The 19,035-nt window shown below is 31.7% G+C and overlaps 1 protein-coding gene across 3 annotated transcripts in view; it reads right to left on the bottom strand.

Annotated features, from left to right (window-relative positions):
• LOC111061260 (mediator of RNA polymerase II transcription subunit 15) overlaps positions 1-19,035 on the bottom strand; it is an 86,458-nt gene that overhangs the window by 7,402 nt on the left and 60,021 nt on the right. For 2 of the 3 annotated variants that reach the window (XM_039442458.1, XM_022348958.2), the window contains one exon: positions 7,167-7,720. The exons of the other annotated variant lie outside the window; for it this stretch is intronic. In XM_039442458.1, coding sequence (XP_039298392.1) covers positions 7,167-7,720 — 554 coding nt within the window. The remainder of the gene's footprint in view (positions 1-7,166; positions 7,721-19,035) is intronic. 3 annotated transcript variants of the gene reach the window in all.

Below are 19,035 nucleotides of genomic sequence, written 5' to 3'. Positions count from 1 at the left end.
TTCTTCCTTTATCTAAATAAGAAAATAAATTCTGTTCTGACAAAGGGAAAATAAAAATTTGCATGTCCAAAATATATATTGATGAACAATCTATGAATATCAAAATGTTATACGTTATAGATATTAATCGAATATAGGAAATACTTAATTACAATGGAAGCGTCTGCTAAAAGGTTGTGACTATCTTGGATTTGACATTTTCGAAAGTAATTAACCAAAGGAAGTAATTACTCTAGGGAGAGCCATGAAAAACATATGAGTGCACTTTATAGTGATTGAGTGTCAGTATCTTGACTAGCCTCTGAAGTTCAAAATTCAATCATTTCTTGTAACGAATTCCAATATTTGGGAATTTAATTCACTTTTTATAATTATCAATTCCACAAAAGTTAACCAGATCTATAGTACAGTATTAGAAATGTTATCGAATTAAACAGTGCCTTGAAGAATAGAATAATTTTAGTAGAAAAGAAAATTATTGTCAAAAACAGTTAATGTTTTGATAGTCATACCATAAAACAACACAATGCTTCTATAACAAAAAGAGTTGAATAATAAATCACAAATTAAAAGTAATAGTTCAGTCAAATTAATGTGCAATGCACGAAAATAGGTGTTTGCAAGACGATAATAATAAATTATGTGAATTTAAACACGGAAACTTGTTAATGGTTTGTGGTTTGCATATATTCAATGTAATTTATACTTTAATAGTTCTCCATACAACAAAATATCTAACTTGTTTATTTAATGGATGAAGAGTAAAGAGCTCATCAAATTCAACTAATTCATGGTATCCTCGATTAAATATTGTTTAAAAAATAAAGTTATTAAACCAACTAATGGTGTAGATTATGCGAAGCAAAAATTATCTTACTTTGCTGTACAAGATATCCAAATTTACAGAGATGAGTAGAATATAATGTATTAGCAAGATAACATATACCTCTATTGTAACTATATGAAAACCACCAATATATCTGATACAAGCAATAATAACGACTCTACTGATTAAAAAGAGATTACAACCATGAGCAGAAAGGCATAATGAATAAAATATATTGTAGAGCTAAGCAAAAGCATGCTTATAAATCTGCTATTTAGACTATGAAGACTTCAAAATTTAATGCAACTGTCAACTAAATTTATATGGTTACGAGAATTCAACAAAAACATTGAACTATAATTGAAAATTCTGGAGTGTTGTGTACAGCGAATCAAAACTCTCAGCTTAGTACTTCCCCAACATTTAAAACAATTCATGAATGAGCTAACTTCATCATATTTGAGTACTTATATACAATTATCGTTTACATAAAACTTATGATTTAAATGTTTAATCTATCATAAGAGATAGGTTTGGTTCTGAATATTTAAATTCTTTATGAGTGGAGTATTTATGAGTTTCTCATAGGGTTGTAGAGTAGAGTCTTAATCGCGAGTATCTTATTAAATATGATATGCAACATTAAGCAAAATAGAAGTATTGGCTTCTGCTTATACAATTACCAATTATAAAATATATTTATTTGATTACATGAAGATGAATCCTGCATCTATTTCTATTGGAATAAATTTTAGGCTTTAGGCTAGTAATTTACTGATGTAATGAAAACGACATCAATTTTGCACACAAGAAGTTGAGTTACCTATTAATTATTTCGATATAAATATTCAAAAGATATTCAGTTCCAAGTATGCAGTTTAGAAATCTCACAGAATCCAAAGGTTTAGGTCAATAATTATGAATCAACTGATGAAGCAATGACTAGAGTTTTTCGGTGACCCATCCAACGGCTGACTCGAGAATTCGTGACCGGCCAGATATCGCGACAGTTAAGGAAAAATCACCTACCTATGCTATTAATAACCACCTAAGCCATTTTCACTCATACGTGTACATAGTTGCTTCAAAATTTCATCTCAAGTTCTCAGAAGATGTAGCCTATCTATAGTTATGATATGTTGATTTGAAAGCATAGTCATACTACATAGTAATCTAAGGTTCATAAGAGTATCCTGAGTTTAAGACCAATGGAAAAATGAATGAATTAGAGAAGATTACAATTCATACGACATTGGAATGCAACAAAACACTAGATTGTGACAATAATTCAAGTACCTACTATAGTTGGTATGACAATTGAACAATTACTTCAAAATCCTTATACATTCAGCAGTATGACTATTCACGAATGAGGTAACCTATATATTGCTCAATGAATATCAGTAAAGCGATCCTCATTTTCGTTTGAATTTGAGGAAAGAAGGCAAGAGTCTCAAGGAATCCAAGTCTCAGTATTGAGACAGAGAAAGGCACAACTGTCTACTTCATAAATATCTTTCTGCTGGCTAAGATTATTAACCGGTTAACTTCAATTTTGGCTGATGCTGATATAATTGAGAACGCCTTTTAAAGCTTCACAAACTAGAAAAAAGATTTTGATAGGAATATCAAGTTCTAGTTATAGTGTGTCAATGTTTCTATGGACTCCGTGTTTTGAACAGACGTTTTTGGCCCTACTGAAAATTAAGTTTTCCCCGATTAATGTTCTTGGCCGATGTTATGTTACATCATTTTAACATACCTACAGTTTGTCTCATATGAACTCCTGGCTTTTCAACAATCCACATCAAAATCATTTAAAAACGTGTATTCTTGCTTTAGAAAGCGAGTTGAACTTGTTACGGAGACCTATGAATTACAGCAAACATTTCTTGTCCCACATTTGATATTATGCTAGCGATTTAATTACTACATGATAATAGACTAATTATCAAGGCAAATATAAAATTCTGTAAATAATTCAAACAATTACCTATTTGACAATAAACATTCACTTGACGTGATTCAAGTTATAGAATAATTTACTAGCACTGAGTAACTCATTCAAGTACAGTCTGACTTAAGGATCCTGTTGTTTCTTCATTGGAATGATTCGCGAATTAAAAAGTACGATACGTATGGAATCACATGTTGGCCTACCAGCATCATCCATGTGTCAATATCATATTATTACACATTGCAAAAACAAACTACAGTGGAAACTGTAAGAGAAAATGGTGAACAATACTATAAGAAGTCTCCCATCTTGTAAACCATCTAAATAATAATACAATTACTATCGATCACAAAAACATGGAATACATACGCCTTTATGCCATCAAAGTATGATTTCTCCTAGAGCCAGAGATATCACAGCTCCTATAAGCAAATGGACCAGTACGAAACCTGATTGGAGTTTTAGAGAATTGACAAACTTCAACTTGAATTCAAAACAGATTTGAATAAGACTGAGGCAAGTGGAATAACTGGACACCTTATTGACAAGAGTGGGAGAGCTCCAAGAGTATAATAATTCCTCATCGAAATGGTATTGACACCAAATTGAAAAATTAAAATCTGTCAATGTAATGGATGAACAGTGAGTGTACTATCTTGATACGTCTTTAGAAAATCACAAAATTCCAATTTCAAAATGAAGTTTGAGATATTTTCAATTCGAAATTATTGTTTGTAGAGTTATTGAAGATCGATTAAAATATCATTTCTCGGTTCTTAAGAATATTTGGGTGAACGTTGTAGCAAAAGAAAATGGAACTTATTTAATTCATCACATTGAACAATGTTTCAACAAATTTACAAAAAGATGAGAATTCCTCGAAATTGAAATTTTTCACTTTCAAATAATATTTTAATTCTCTGTTGAAAACTTATGACTTTTTCGACCGTGAAACATGAAATAATCGAAGTAGTTTACTAATAGTTTAGCCTATCTTATTAAAATGGTGGATTATATTGAATTATTAACGTACACAAGAGTTGTCTATGGATCAGAAAACCCATTTTCAGATGCGGTTAGCAATAGCAAAAATAATATATTCTTAATTAATAAGTTAAGATGATTCTAAAAGTGGGTAATAGTATTTCATTACAAATATACTTGGTCTTTGATTCATGAAACGATTTTAGAAGTACTGTGATCATCAAGTTGAAATGAAATACATAAGAGTCACTGGATACACCACCATTTCTCTAAAAATGACCATAATCGATTGTACTATTACAAAAAATTGTACTATGTTCAACGATCAATTTATGAAATGTTCATGAAAATATCCGATTGGAAGTCTGCTTACTTTGAATAAACTTGAAATCTCAATTAGAGTTACCCAGAGAAAGGTATCAATGATAGTAATTATTCTTTGCAATAGGTTGAATAAAATAGAGATCATACAGTATGAATACATTTTTGAGAACAAGCTTGTCGAGCTCGTTTATGCGAATTGGCTCAAGTAAAATTATAATGTGAAGACAATGAGATGAAATCCGAACACTATATGAATACGATAAATGCCAGAAGTATACAATAAATGCAATAATTTTCTACTTCAAAACAGATCATAAATGCTCATAGAGTGCTACCAGTAGTCCAGTAGAGATTGAAACAGCAATGACTAATCATATTCAATATTATCATCAGAATTACCACCATCATCATCCTCATCATCATCATCACGCATAACAACAGCAAGAGCGGAAACCGCATGTCAACCATTCTCCTTCAAAATTTTGTCTTTGAATAAAGATAATGAGCAGACAAAAAGACATGCCACTGCTTAGACACTCAGCACAATTTGATAATATTATTCTTACTCACTATGGAATTGTCTTTAATCCATCAAAGTATATTATGTTGAGGTTTGCACTGTTTTTTAACTCTGAAAAATTCTATTTGAAAATTGAATAGTTAATTTTGAGGTCAAGCTAGCTGGAATTACTCACTTATCAAGGCGTCTGATTCTATTTTTATCGGGTTTAATTATAATATATTATTAGCATATACTCTAATCATTATTTTATATGGTAACACACCACATTCAAAACTACTAGATTTATGAAAGCATCATACAATGAGGTTTTGTTCGGTGAGTTCATAAATAGTGAAATATTGCCACACTTCAACAATGATTTCATTTGTTCTTATTCAAATAATCGAGTTGCTCTAATTCAACACTCATTCTTCAACACATTTTAAAATCACAATAGTTTGATGAGAAGAACATAAATAGCGATTACCCAGCAATTTTATGAAGTTCTGAAAAAATACAAAAGGAGAAATCATCTGATACCTTTTGCGTTTGGAGATAAATGATAATGACAATGATCATGGTTATGATGGTGATGATGATGGGAACCTTATGAAGGTGTTGAATATGACTTATGTAAATAGTTCATAAATTATAATCCACCTATCATTGTAAATTATGAATAGCTGATGCTATTGCCAACAACATGTTAATTCTCGAAGAGGATCAATTGATACAAGTAAATACTACAGTTAAACAGTTAGTGAAGTAAATAGAACAATAAACTAATCCTGTTCCATTATCATTTTCAAGCTCTGAAATAATTATTTCCATAATACACTGACCATGTTGTGATTAGGTGATAATTGGAACATTATTGATTATTTCCACATTGATTCAAAGCTGGACTCCATTTTCAATAAACAAGATAATAATTGGATTTGATAGGATACAAAAGTCATTACTGAAAAAACTAACTTGTTTCAATCTATTAACTGTTTCCACTGTCGCAAACCAATTTATTTCTAAAAAGATCTTAACAAAAAATACAACTATATAATTTGAACTGATTTGTGAAGTAATTTAAAACATGTCACAATGCAATAATTTGAACATGGAATTCATAAAATGACTCAACTCTTTCAAATGTGAAATATGTCTTATCATAGCCTTTTCTCGTAAGGTCCGCTGGGACAAATATTGAGATTATATAATGTTTACACTGCATACGAGTAGATAGCAATATTTTCTAAAGATAACAAAAAGACAATTTTAATATTCGAGGGTGAAAAGATGAAACTTTCATTTTCATATCCATAATGATTTCATATTAACATTTTGTTTACAAGGAATTATGTTCTGACAAGCTATAACACTAATTTGATAAAAGTTGGCAATTTTATACATAACTAATACCCACAAAAATGTCATTTTTGTCAATGTTCATGATCCTCTATCAAAATAATTATTATCAAGTAAGTTTTCATACATGAATATCATCATGTCTTTCTTGGTAAAATATGTATGATAAATTATATAAATAATGTGGATGACAAATTTATAGGATAGATAGATATGATGTTTATACAGAACAGTGTTTCATTTTGAATGGCTTTTCCCACTTACTTTATTTGAATATAAGCTGGAAAGATACGAAAATCTATAATCTATGTAGTTTTATAGCATTATTCTTATAATATTTATGCAAAATTTCTTGAAAAAATACTTGAAAACTTTGTAAACAAATATTTATAAAAAGATACTGGCTCTAGTGATAATTGAAACTGATTTATTGTATTTGTATTATGGAATTTTCATGTAAGAAAATCAAAGAAAGGCACAAAATCACAAAAAAGGCCTTATATTAAGTATTTCATAATCTGTGGTTCAACACGTTAATGGGAAACTTGATTCATTTTGCTTGAAGCAGCACTGATAAAAGCTAGATCTTAAGCTTCTCTGAATTAATGCATATGCATTTTCACGGTGAGTTATGTTTTAGAACATCTAGTAAACATTGACAAGGAACATTTCATCGGTATACCATCAAATATCTTGCATTTGTCTTGGCATGAACCTTATGAGTTAGGCCTGGAGAGTACATGATTTCAATTAATACAATAATGATAACATATATTTATACATGTGTATAAGTTTAAGAATAATACATACACACAATGTATGAGTACATAATAATAATAATATTGTACATACTACGTAATTAAATACATACATGTGAATAAGTACAGTAGAAAGAATAATGATACATACACACAATTATACACAATTATACACAATTTATACGTGTATGCGTATGTAGTAGAATGATACTACTTATACACAGTCTATAAGTGTATGAGTAGTAAAAAGAATAATACATATTATACACAATATTTTATTTATATGTGTGTATGAGTAAAAAGAATAATAAATGCACACAATATAGTGTGCGTGGAAGCTATATTGATTAGTTTTACTGCACTTGAGGGAATTTGAGGGGGTCCGCGTTAGTATAGAATAGAAATGTTCGCTGAGGTTTGAAGTAGTCGACTACAAATAGCTTTTAATTTGCTTACCTTTGTGCGGTGCGTTGAGAACCGACTCAGTAATAGGGGAACTGCCAAGATCTTGTAATAGTTTGCGGGAGCGGGTAGGCATGTCGGGGAGGAGAGGCATAGCATGTGGAGTGCTGTAGTCAGCTAGAGGTGAGAAGTCGCTAAGGCGTTGATAGACGCCGCAGGTGTAATCGTCTGTGCGGAAAGTTGACGCGATGCGGTCCATAGATCGGTCTTCGGCGGTGCGACGTCCGCGGAAGAGGTCGTCTATGGAGCGGAGGACACTTGACACGGCTCCACCAGTCGCACTTGAACTACTCCCTCCCATTTCCGCGCTCTCCCTCAGCCTCGCTAGCCTCAACAACTCCTCGTGCAGTCGTGCGTTCTCCTCGATCTGCTGTCTCCGTCGTGCGATCTCTGCCTTGATTTTGGCCTTTTTCTCCTCCCTTGTGCATCGGTCGTTGTCCTCATCGCTTTCATAGGGTGATGGTTGCCACGAGCGCGGCTTACAAATTTTTTGCGCATCATGGTGACGCCTAGTGTCTAGACAATCGCTGTAGCGTCTCGTCTCGTACCTAGGAACGCGATGCACAATTCAACGTAACTCGTTAACTTCAGTATGCTCTAACAATGCTGTCGTATCACTAACATATTCGAGGGCCTGACTAAGAATTACCATCCACAAAATAATACACACAGATACTGTAGGTATTTTATGGGAAAAATTAGAATAAAATAGTTTTCCAGAACTGTAGTGTCAGCTGTCTACACAGCTCATCTAAAAATCTGAATAAAGTTAGATCAACAGTTTTCCAGAACTGAAGAGTTCGTGAGCTGTTGTATCACTAACATATTCATGGGCTGAACCCCAAAAATATTTTTCGATAGATATTGTTTTTTCTGGAGTCTAAATCAAAGTATACAGTCTTAAATCAACTTTTCATTTCTTTTCTGAAAATACGATTGATGGTCGTTACCTGAGAACCAATTCATGGTTCATGAGATCCTACAGAACCTATATTCAGTTCAATATTATGAATTGATGAATTTGAATGATTCTCTATTCATTGTTTTATAATATTGCCCTGACAATCGTGACCGTATACCTACATTGCAATTGCAGCATGAGGATTGATATAATTAATACCATTTACCACAATCAGGGCTGATTCCTTTCACCAAAAAAATTAAGGATGCAAATAGAAATATTGGTCCAGAAAATATGCAAATTATTGAACATCATAAGTGACAGCTTATTTGTTTCAGGGAATGAATGGAGAAACTTTTATACGTTTAGAATATGTTCTCGGACTCTGATTTTACTAGAGCAAACGCGTTGAATACCTTAGTGTGATTCAGTTATAGAGAAATAATTTCAAACATCCTAAGGAAATGCTGAGAGTCGTTATTATATGCAAGGAAAAACGATACTATTCCTGGATTCCTTGATAACAAATAAATATGACATGAGTTACTATGCTTTAAATGGCGAAAAGAAACTTTACTCTTGAACTAGAAAAAAGATTCTTAGAGTACCTTCAGCCAAAGTTAGAATTTATATGATTATTTAATAATGTTAATGAGTACTGAATGAGTGTTTCTTTTAGGTATTAGATGAACATTTACATGATTTGTAAATATTGTTTGAAGGAGACTATAATTTAATGGAAAGTGAAATTGAAGAGAACAATTTAGTAATAAGAGTTTCATATGTAATTGACAATTTGATGTCTTGTTGGCAAGAAATTCATTTAATTATTGTATCAATGCTTAAAATTAATTTCATGTATCAACACATTCACATACTAGGATTATAAAATTGATATTCAGCTTATACCTTGCAAACATATTTCAATTTCATGAATTCTACACTAAAGGGTTAACTGATATTTTTATTATGTTGTCTAAATGGTGTGACAAAAATCAAAACGATCTCTCATCATGTGAGACCATGGTCTAACAGAACTATCATTTGGAAAAGGGAATTTGAATTTGTTAAAATAATTTTCATTTTTACAGCGGAATGCAAAACCGATAACCTATGCTGGATAACTGATTCCACAAGAAATAGACATTCAACATGCTGTCAATACAATATTTCAATTAAAACTTAGTGAAATCTGTAAAAAACATTTAAAGGACTAGATAAAGTAGAAAACAACTTGAAAACACATTCCGCTCTTGGAAATCCTAAAGGAACAAAAAACTCAAGGACCCTAACCTTCCTAAATATTTCTCTAGTTACCTGCAGAACTTTTCATGGTAATCAATCTCTACAAAAAAATCAAATGTTCAGATGATTGTAATTAATAGGCTAATCAAGATATCTTCGAATTATGTGAGTGGATTATGATAATTTTCCAAGTAAAGAATAGATCGGTTTTTTAACGGTATTGTCTCCAATGAAACCCTAACTTGTGGTCATTTCAATAACATGTAACTAGAATATTTAAATTTCAAATTCACATTTTACTTGTATTAGGTTTGATAAATATGCATACTGATTAAAAATGATGGTCAGATGAATGTATAGTTTCTACAAGTATTGAATAAACTGCTGATGTACTATGCTTTGATTATTTTGTTTTCAATCATTCATAACTTCGTTTCAATTCTATAAAAATTGCAAAAATTACATGATATTTCTAGTATTGTGAAATAAAACAATATAAGTTTCTTGAACTTCAATTATTTCATCCCATTATCTTCAAAAATAATTGAATAAACTAGGGTTAGTAAAAAAAATGAAATACGAATAAACGGTATATTGATGGAATACACAGATTCTTATTACTATTAAGGGTAAAATAAATGCAACATTTTTTTTTCATTTTAAACATTTTATAGGTATGGCATAGAACTCAGTTGACTCACCGCACGTTCTTGATTAAAATAATCTTGACAGATTTTTCTAGTTCAAATGTGATTGGAAAATCGAGTATAATACTGGAGAAAAAGAAAATAGGCCTACTACACAACACCGATTAGTAAAGTTCTGATTTAAAGTTAATCATCGGCTGAATTTATTTTATAAAATTAAATTTGATAAAACTATTGAAACCCAACTAACTGTCTTCTTACTAGGCAATTTTTTGTAGGTAAAACAGCGAATACTAATAAGAATTATGAAGCATGAACACTACTTGTATTCAAAGTATTGGACTCGCATATGAAATGACCTACGTTCATAAATACAAGCCTGAATGAAAACTTTCAAACAAGTTCCATAATCGATTTTAAATTTATTTTTATTTGAGAAATATACTGTTATTCTAACAGCATAACAGCTTCACTACAGCATTCCAAAAAAGCGGCTAAAGCAAACTATCAACTAACTACGTGAGAATAAAATTGAAATTATTTGAGATTAAAGATTAATCAAGTTTTTCTACATTAAACTCAATAACTGTAGTACATATTCAGTCCATTGAAACTTTGGATTGGAAATAATGCCAGAGTCATTAGCAAATCACTGCTACAAGTTTTCGTACATAGTTCATGGAAATACATTGTAGTAAAGAGTAAAAATCAAGCTGGAGATAATAGTGAAGTAACTACATGGTCATGAATAATTTGATCAGCTTGAGAAAAGATAATCGAAAATACAACGAACCCCTGGAGTTGTATATCTTATGAATGAATATCTATGATATTATTAAAATTGTCTGGCACTGTGCAGCGCAAAGCTACTTTCCTTCAGAATTCACTCTTAAAGTATCGCGAATTTCTCTAAAACCTCATAATTTTTCAATTATGTTATATTTTTAAACGATGAGTACAACATTTAATCAATTAGTTATTAAAAACATCATACAATTGTAGAATTGGCTTCTTTGAAGTAATTGTTGATCTAATTTTTACACTCAGTGTAAACCTCAACCTAGTCCTGAAAAACGACGGTTATCACGCCACGTGTGTTTCGACTATTTCTTATTTTTCATACAATTATTACTATTTTGTAAAACAATTAAACCTTTGTTTCCACCTGAATAATAACCTTTGTTTTATCGCAACTTTTTCATATTGAACTAATATTAAAGGGCTATATCAATTTTGAAAAGTCATCTATGCTCGGAAGACTTCATTGATAGTATAGTAATAAACCTAAATAATACCTTATTCATCTAACGGTAAATTCACGCATATGTTACAGTTGAAATTACCACCAACTCAACATATGAAATGTTTATAAGGTGATGCATTTTAGGAGAAAAAAATGAGGGCTTAATTTATTGCAATGTTAATAATAATAATAATAATAATAATAATAATAATAATAATAATTTTATTAATGGAGACAACAGGACAAACCATTTTGCCTCCTTCACACAATACAATATTTTCAACACATTATACAATTTGGAATACAAGAAGATAAAAAATGAAGAAATATACAATTAATATGAAAGAATACAAATATTCATTGAAGTAATTGTAAACAATAATAATTGATTATAAGAATAATTATTAAACAAAATAGAAACAAGTAATAATAAAAAGAGAAAAAAAAAGAAGAAGAAAGAATGAAGAGAGAAAGGATGTCTGTGTAAAACCAAGAATGAATCATCAAATTAATAATAATAGAAATTTTATAAAATCAATCACAAAAAGACAGATCACATGCTACCCAACCAAGTTATATGAGATCTTACGGAATTTGGAGGGGGAGAACCAGAAGACGTCTAAGTGCTCCGAACAATGATTAAAGATTCTCTGGGCTCTATTTAGAGGAGAGTTATAATGACTTACGGTTCTAGAACGCGCTATATGAAATGAAAAACCAGAACGGCGAGCAATGGTATTTACATATATATTAATTTTTGATAGCAGATGGGATGAATCAATTTTATTATTTAGTAAATTATAAAGGAAAATAAGTGATTTGACATCGCGTCTTACTTTCAAAGAAGTAAAATCGAACTCATTTCTAAGTGAATTGGAAGGATAATCAAAAGGACAAAAGATATTATGTTTTCTGTAATAAATGCATCTCAAAAATTTGTTCTGTAAACGTTCCAGTAGGTGAATCTGTTCATTATAATATGGATTCCAAATTTCACATGCATATTCTAACAGGCTTCTCACAATTGACTTATATAGAAGTATCAAAGGCTCTACATCACTGAAGGGCGAGCAAGTCCTCAGGATGAATCCCATCTGCTGATTGGCTCTATTAACTGTGTACTCAACATGTGAGTTGAAAGAGAGGTCATAGCTGAACACCACCCCCAGGTCCTTGAACAATTCCACCCTTTCCAAAGGGATACCACTTATAGAATATATATTATTATGAGGAGCGGATTGCCGGGTGAGACTCATGAATTTGCATTTATCTACATTAATTTTTAACCCATTTGAATCACACCATCTGGACATATGATCAATATCTCTCTGCAAATTGTAGTAATCATTTAGATCCTTAATTTCTTTAAACAACTTTACATCATCTGCATACATGAGACAGGAAGAGCTGTTGATAACAGATGGAAGGTCATTAATGAATAAAATAAAGAGGAGTGGTCCCAGATTAGAGCCTTGAGGTACGCCTGATGGGCACTGAAAATATTTTGAATTGAAATGATGAATTTTTACATATTGAATCCTCGCCTCAAGATAACTCTGAATAAGATGAACTAAATTTTTACTGAATCCCAGTACTTCGAGTTTTCTAATCAGAAGTCTGTGATTTATGGTATCAAATGCCTTAGATAAGTCTGTGTAGATAACATCAGTACGCCCCCCACGATCCAAAGTCCGTGACACTTCATTACTGAAGATCATGAGATTGGATACAGTGGAGCGACCAGGCAAAAATCCATGCTGTTCTGATGATATAATCTTCTTACTCTGTTCATAAATTATGGAATGAAGAATTTTTTCAAAAACTTTCGAAAAGCAATTTAAGATTGATATAGGTCTGTAATTTTTTATATTATTTCTATTTCCACTTTTAAAAACAGGAGTAACCCTCGCAATTTTCCATTTCGATGGAAATTTACCCGACCTTAGAGCTAAATTGAAAATGTATTTCAATGGCTTCAGCAGCACTGCAGCACAGCCTTTTACAATATAAGTGGGGATTGCATCAGGACCCTCAGAGCAGCCCGACCTCAGCCCATTGATGGCAGATAGGATATCATCACAAGAAACCATGCCAACGCTCCCATCCACAAATGAGCACCCAGACATCTCCGGAAACTCCATCCGTGCATCAGGCGCGTCAGCCCCATAAACAGATTGAAAATACCTGGAAAACCCATTTACAATATCAGCCCCACAGTAGGACTCACCGTCCAGTGTCATGGTCGATTCTACAAAAGAAGTTTTGTTTTTTGAATTAACATATTTCCAGAAGTTTTTTACGTCATATCGCAAGCTATTCTGAATTCTATTGAGGTACGCCTGATGAGACAATGCAATTCTATTTTTTAGAGATGCTCTTAATGATTTAAATAGATCATCGTGATAAGGTGAAGTTCTTCTCTTTCTTGAGCATTTATTTTTAATTTTCAAATCAGATATAATATCAGACGTAAACCAAGGAGGATACTTATTGTTTGGAAATTTCATTTTCCTCCTTGGAATAAATTTTTCAAAATTATGGTCGAGTACTTCATAAAACCTATTAACTGCAGAGTCAACATCATCACAACTCAAAACGGAGTCCCAACTGCAGTCACGGAGACCACAATAGAGGCCAAGAAAGTCCCCCTTGCAAAAGTCATAACTAAACTCGGGTGATCGGTTAGAGTCGAGCTCTGACGTCATCACTGAGTATGAGGCTTCCACACACAACGCAGGATGGTGACCATCCTCAGGGAGAAGTGGATCATCGCTTTTCATAACTTTAACTGGGAAATTACTCAACACAATATCCAAAGTTCTATCAAGCTCATTTTGCACAGAATTATAAGATATTAAATCATAAAATGACATGAAGCTATTAAGGATTTTTGCTTTAGTTGATCCAGAAAACAGATTATAAGTATTAGAGATAATTTCAGGCAAATTAAAATCTCCAATTATCATTAAATTACTACTAAGTAATCCATTAAGAGATTCAATATAGTCACAGTAAGTAAGAAAAGTATTTGATGTTGTAGATGGTGGCAAATAAACAGCTGATATATGATAAAACGTTGAGTTCAATTTCAGTTTAATTCCTACTGAATCAAAACAATTTCCATTATTCTCGCAAAGCTCACTACAAAGCTCAGACTGCAATGATTTTCTCACTGCGATTAGCACTCCACCTCCCCTCTGACGACCATCACCCCCTCCTCTATCACTCCGATAGACAGTGTAGCGATCATCAAAAATTTCACAACTGAGTATGCCGCTATGCAGCCAGGTCTCAGTCAAAACTATCAAATCATAATTAGCAATCAAAAGAGATTCATAAAGATTTAAGGTCTTAGTACGAAGTCCCCTGACATTCTGGTAGTACACAGACAAACAAGAAATGCATGACATAGGATGAATGAAAATAAATAAATAAATGGGTATTGGTACCCCAGAAAAAGACTAAGATAAAAATGAAAGATAAATATATAAGTATGATATTATTACAGCCATCCTCAGCCGCAAAAATTATATTAGATAGAAAGTAAAACGGACATTTGAAAAACTCTTTTATCGTTCGTGGATGTAAGTTAAATTTAACTTGATAAACATGATTCTATCTATTCACAGAAAACGAAAGATTTACTTCCAATTCAACCGGCAGCTTATCTGCCGATAAGAATATCGGAATACGGTACAGTTCTATAACAATTTTGTACAACTAACTCATAAGATAGAAGGAATATCAAACAGAAAAGTATTCGAGAGTTGATTATTCAGAAAGTGAAATATACTCATATAAGCATAGTATATAAAATCTCATTTAGCAAAAAATTTTCTATACATCCTTATTCGTATTGAAAAAAGTGTAATAATCCACATAACAATGTAGATAGATTTGACTCGAGAGAGAAAAAAACACAACTCATTAATCACATCCCTATAAATAAAATCTGGCACGGTACAAAATGATCAAAGCTGATTATGTAGAAAAAAAAACAGAAATATTGATAAAACTATATAAAGTAATTTTAAAAAATAAATAATGAAATTTAATCAAATAAAAAGCGAAGGAAAAGAAACGTGAAAAGAATTAAGAATCTACACATTTCCGATAACACATCCGGTGGATTATAAAGTTCACTATGATACCTCATTCAGCAAGAATATGTTTTCTATGCATCCTTTATTGTATTGAGCAATCAAAAGAGATTCATAAAGATTTAAGGTCTTAGTACGAAGTCCCCTGACATTCTGGTAGTACACAGACAAACAAGAAATGCATGACATAGGATGAATAAAAATAAATAAATAAATGGGTATTGATACCCCAGAAAAAGACTAAGATAAAAATGAAAGATAAATATATAAGTATGATATTATTACAGCCATCCTCAGCCGCAAAAATTATATTAGATAGAAAATAAAACGGACATTTGAAAAACTCTTTGATCGTTCGTGGATGTAAGTTAAATTTAACTTGATAAACATGATTCTATCTATTCACAGAAAACGAAAGATTTACTTCCAATCCAACCGGCAGCTTATCTGCCGATAAGAATATCGGAATACGGTACAGTTCTATAACAATTTTGTACGACTAACTCATAAGATAGAAGGAATATCAAACAGAAAAGTATTCGAGAGTTGATTATTCAGAAAGTGAAATATACTCATATAAGCATAGTATATAAAATCTCATTTAGCAAAAATATGTTTTCTATACATCCTTATTCGTATTGAAAAAAGTGTAATAATCCACATAACAATGTAGATAGATTTGACTCGAGAGAGAAAAAAACACAACTCATTAATCACATCCCTATAAATAAAATCTGGCACGGTACAAAATGATCAAAGCTGATTATGTAGAAAAAAAAACAGAAATATTGATAAAACTATATAAAGTAATTTTAAAAAATAAATAATGAAATTTAATCAAATAAAAAGCGAAGGAAAAGAAACGTGAAAATAATTAAGAATCTACACATTTCCGATAACACATCCGGTGGATTATAAAGTTCACTATGATACCTCATTCAGCAAGAATATGTTTTCTATGCATCCTTTATTGTATTGAGAAAAAAAAAGAGTACTGATAGAGATAATAATATAACAATATAATGAGATTCCACTTGAGTGAGAAAACATTTAACCCAACTCATTAATCACATCCCTCTATATAAAATATGAAACAAAACAAATCATAGCTCAATACAATAAATACATAGCTCAATGTGAAAAAAAACAAACCTAGATATAGCTATAAAAAGTAATTCAGAATAAAAAATGAATAACGAAATTCCGTGAGAAAAATTGAGATTCCAAAAATTCTCGACATCACATCCAACATATCATAAAGTTTACTATAATAAACAATAAATGAGCACTTCATAAATTAATCTGAAATAAGATCACTCTAAAATGAGTAAGATTGAATAATAAAAGTAACCTCACACTGTATTTTAAGCTTTAACAGTAAATAAACAAATTGAAATAAAAGTAACCGTCACTAATGAAATGGTTTGAGAAAGAGAGAGAAGAGCAAAAAATAACAAACATTTATCAGTATGAAGTAAGAAATTAAGTGAACAAAAAGATCTGAAAAAGGTGAAAAGGTGTTGTTTTGAGAGAAACAACCACAGTAAGAGTAATCTAGCATTGAGCAGTGATAGGTACAGCTTTAAGGTCCTCCTCCGAATTAATAGAAAAAATACGTCCATCAGGTACTACTCTGATTTTTATTGAACCGGATTTATCCACCCAAACATACTTGTATTGAAATTGTCTCTGGAGATTCCTAGCTTCAGCAAAGAGCTTTCTACGTTGAGCAGTTAATGATAGATTTATATAAATTTGTCGTTGCTCACCTTGCAGTCCAATATGTCTTGTAGAAAGACCCTTTACCACTTTCCGACCCTGTAATATTGCATGCGTGTCAGTACGCCTCACAAATTTGGCAATGATGGGTGGCGTCGCTTTGCGTGGTCCCCTCACTGGCAGCCGGTGACAGGCGTCGATCGCATCAGCTGTAACATGCATGCCGACGGCCTCACATGTTTTCACCACCAGTCCGATTATATCTTCGTCAGGAGCCGAAGGAATACCGTGAAGCTCAACAGTATTACGACGTCCATACTGCTCTAAATCGTCCAGCTTCATTGTCACAACACTTAACTTCTTCCTGAGTGTCCCATTTTCAGCCTGCAATGATTCAATGATTTTTTGCTGATTCTTTATCAACTCCTCCTGCTTGGCCAACATCGCTGAACTGGAATCGAGTTTTCCATGACAAGAATTGAGTGATTCTTGAAGTTTATTCTGACCTGCCAGAATCTCCTCTTTGAATTTATTCAAAACACTATCCAACGAATCCGCAGGATTATTAGCAGTAGTCCCAGAGGAAATCGGATTTAAATTTTTCACAAACGCTGTTTACGAAAATTTGCTAAACACTTTCTGCACCTCCACGAACTGTTTGTCAGTATATCAATCTCTACATCACTCAAATCTTTGTCCACTTCTCCACGAATACATTTACTATGGAAGAGAGACTTACATTCAACACATGCAAGCTTGTCCCTATCGGATCTTTCGACCAGCAAGTTACAAACCGCACAAGCACTCATTTTCACGGTATTGTAAAATAAACAATAAAATGAGAAACGACCAAATAAACAATACACTACAATAATTCACTGCCCGTAAATTGAATTGAAATCAGTTTCAAATACGGCTGAAGATGACTCGCTTAACTAATTCATTAACAGAAAATAGCAGGCTAAATCAGATAAAGACGAGCACAATATTTCGAGCGTCTGACTTCGTCGAGAGCCAACTGATAACTGGTAAATGTTATTTGGGAATAAGACGCTATTCTAATGTTCCAATACTCTGACGAAGAAAATGGAATAATTTGAATTCAACCACTAATCGAAAAAAGTTACATTTTGTGATCTGAAATGGGAAGCCTTATTTTGAAAAATACGGGAGATTGAATATCAATGATTTCATGAAAAAAATAATAGTCACTTTGTTAGCCAGTAGTTACAATTTCCTAGATACTTTTGCAGTCAATACATACTTACCACAAATCCTGGATCAATCACAGTTTCATTTTTCAAGTTTTTCATCTATGTTCTATACTGGTAATTTACTTGTATCAAGCTATTCGCTTTTAGATTAAACAACATTTTTCCACTAAATTGATTTTGAGAGTGTGCGACTTTATCTTATTTTATTTGTGGTTCATACCAGACTTTTACAATATTATTCTTTGGTAAATTCCTAATCATAGTGAACTTGAATGAAAGCCTATATCCAGCACGAACATAAATATATACTATTTGAAAAAAACAGGCAAAACCAAGTGCATCCGGACCATAGTAGTGAAAATTCTGCATAACCGATTTTTTATAATTAAAAATCTCAATTCAAGTAATAATTTACAAAGAATTCTTGAACATGCTGAACAGAGATGGGTAGCAAAATATAGAATAAGAGGATAAGAAATAGGAATTCTAGCTTTAAATATTGTATTTTTGGTATGAGATAGATCTTTTTGGAATTAAGTCAAATTATTATATGTCTTTTCATATTTTGAAAATGTGAGCTTTTATATTTAATAAAACGTATTATAGGTAATTTTATAATTTGGAAATAAGATGCGTCTCAAATTTGATGAACTAGTGGCCTTATTAAATAAAAAATGTCTGATGTATATCTTATTAATTTTGCAATTGAATTCAAAGACAAAAATTATTGAGGAGACCTCACATTGAATTTATTTCTAAATTATGTGGTTTAATCACTGAATCTGATTTACTAA

This window comes from Nilaparvata lugens, chromosome X, assembly GCF_014356525.2.
Source record: "Nilaparvata lugens isolate BPH chromosome X, ASM1435652v1, whole genome shotgun sequence".
NCBI lineage: Eukaryota > Metazoa > Arthropoda > Insecta > Hemiptera > Delphacidae > Nilaparvata > Nilaparvata lugens.
This window is presented reverse-complemented; position numbering and strand designations above follow the sequence as displayed.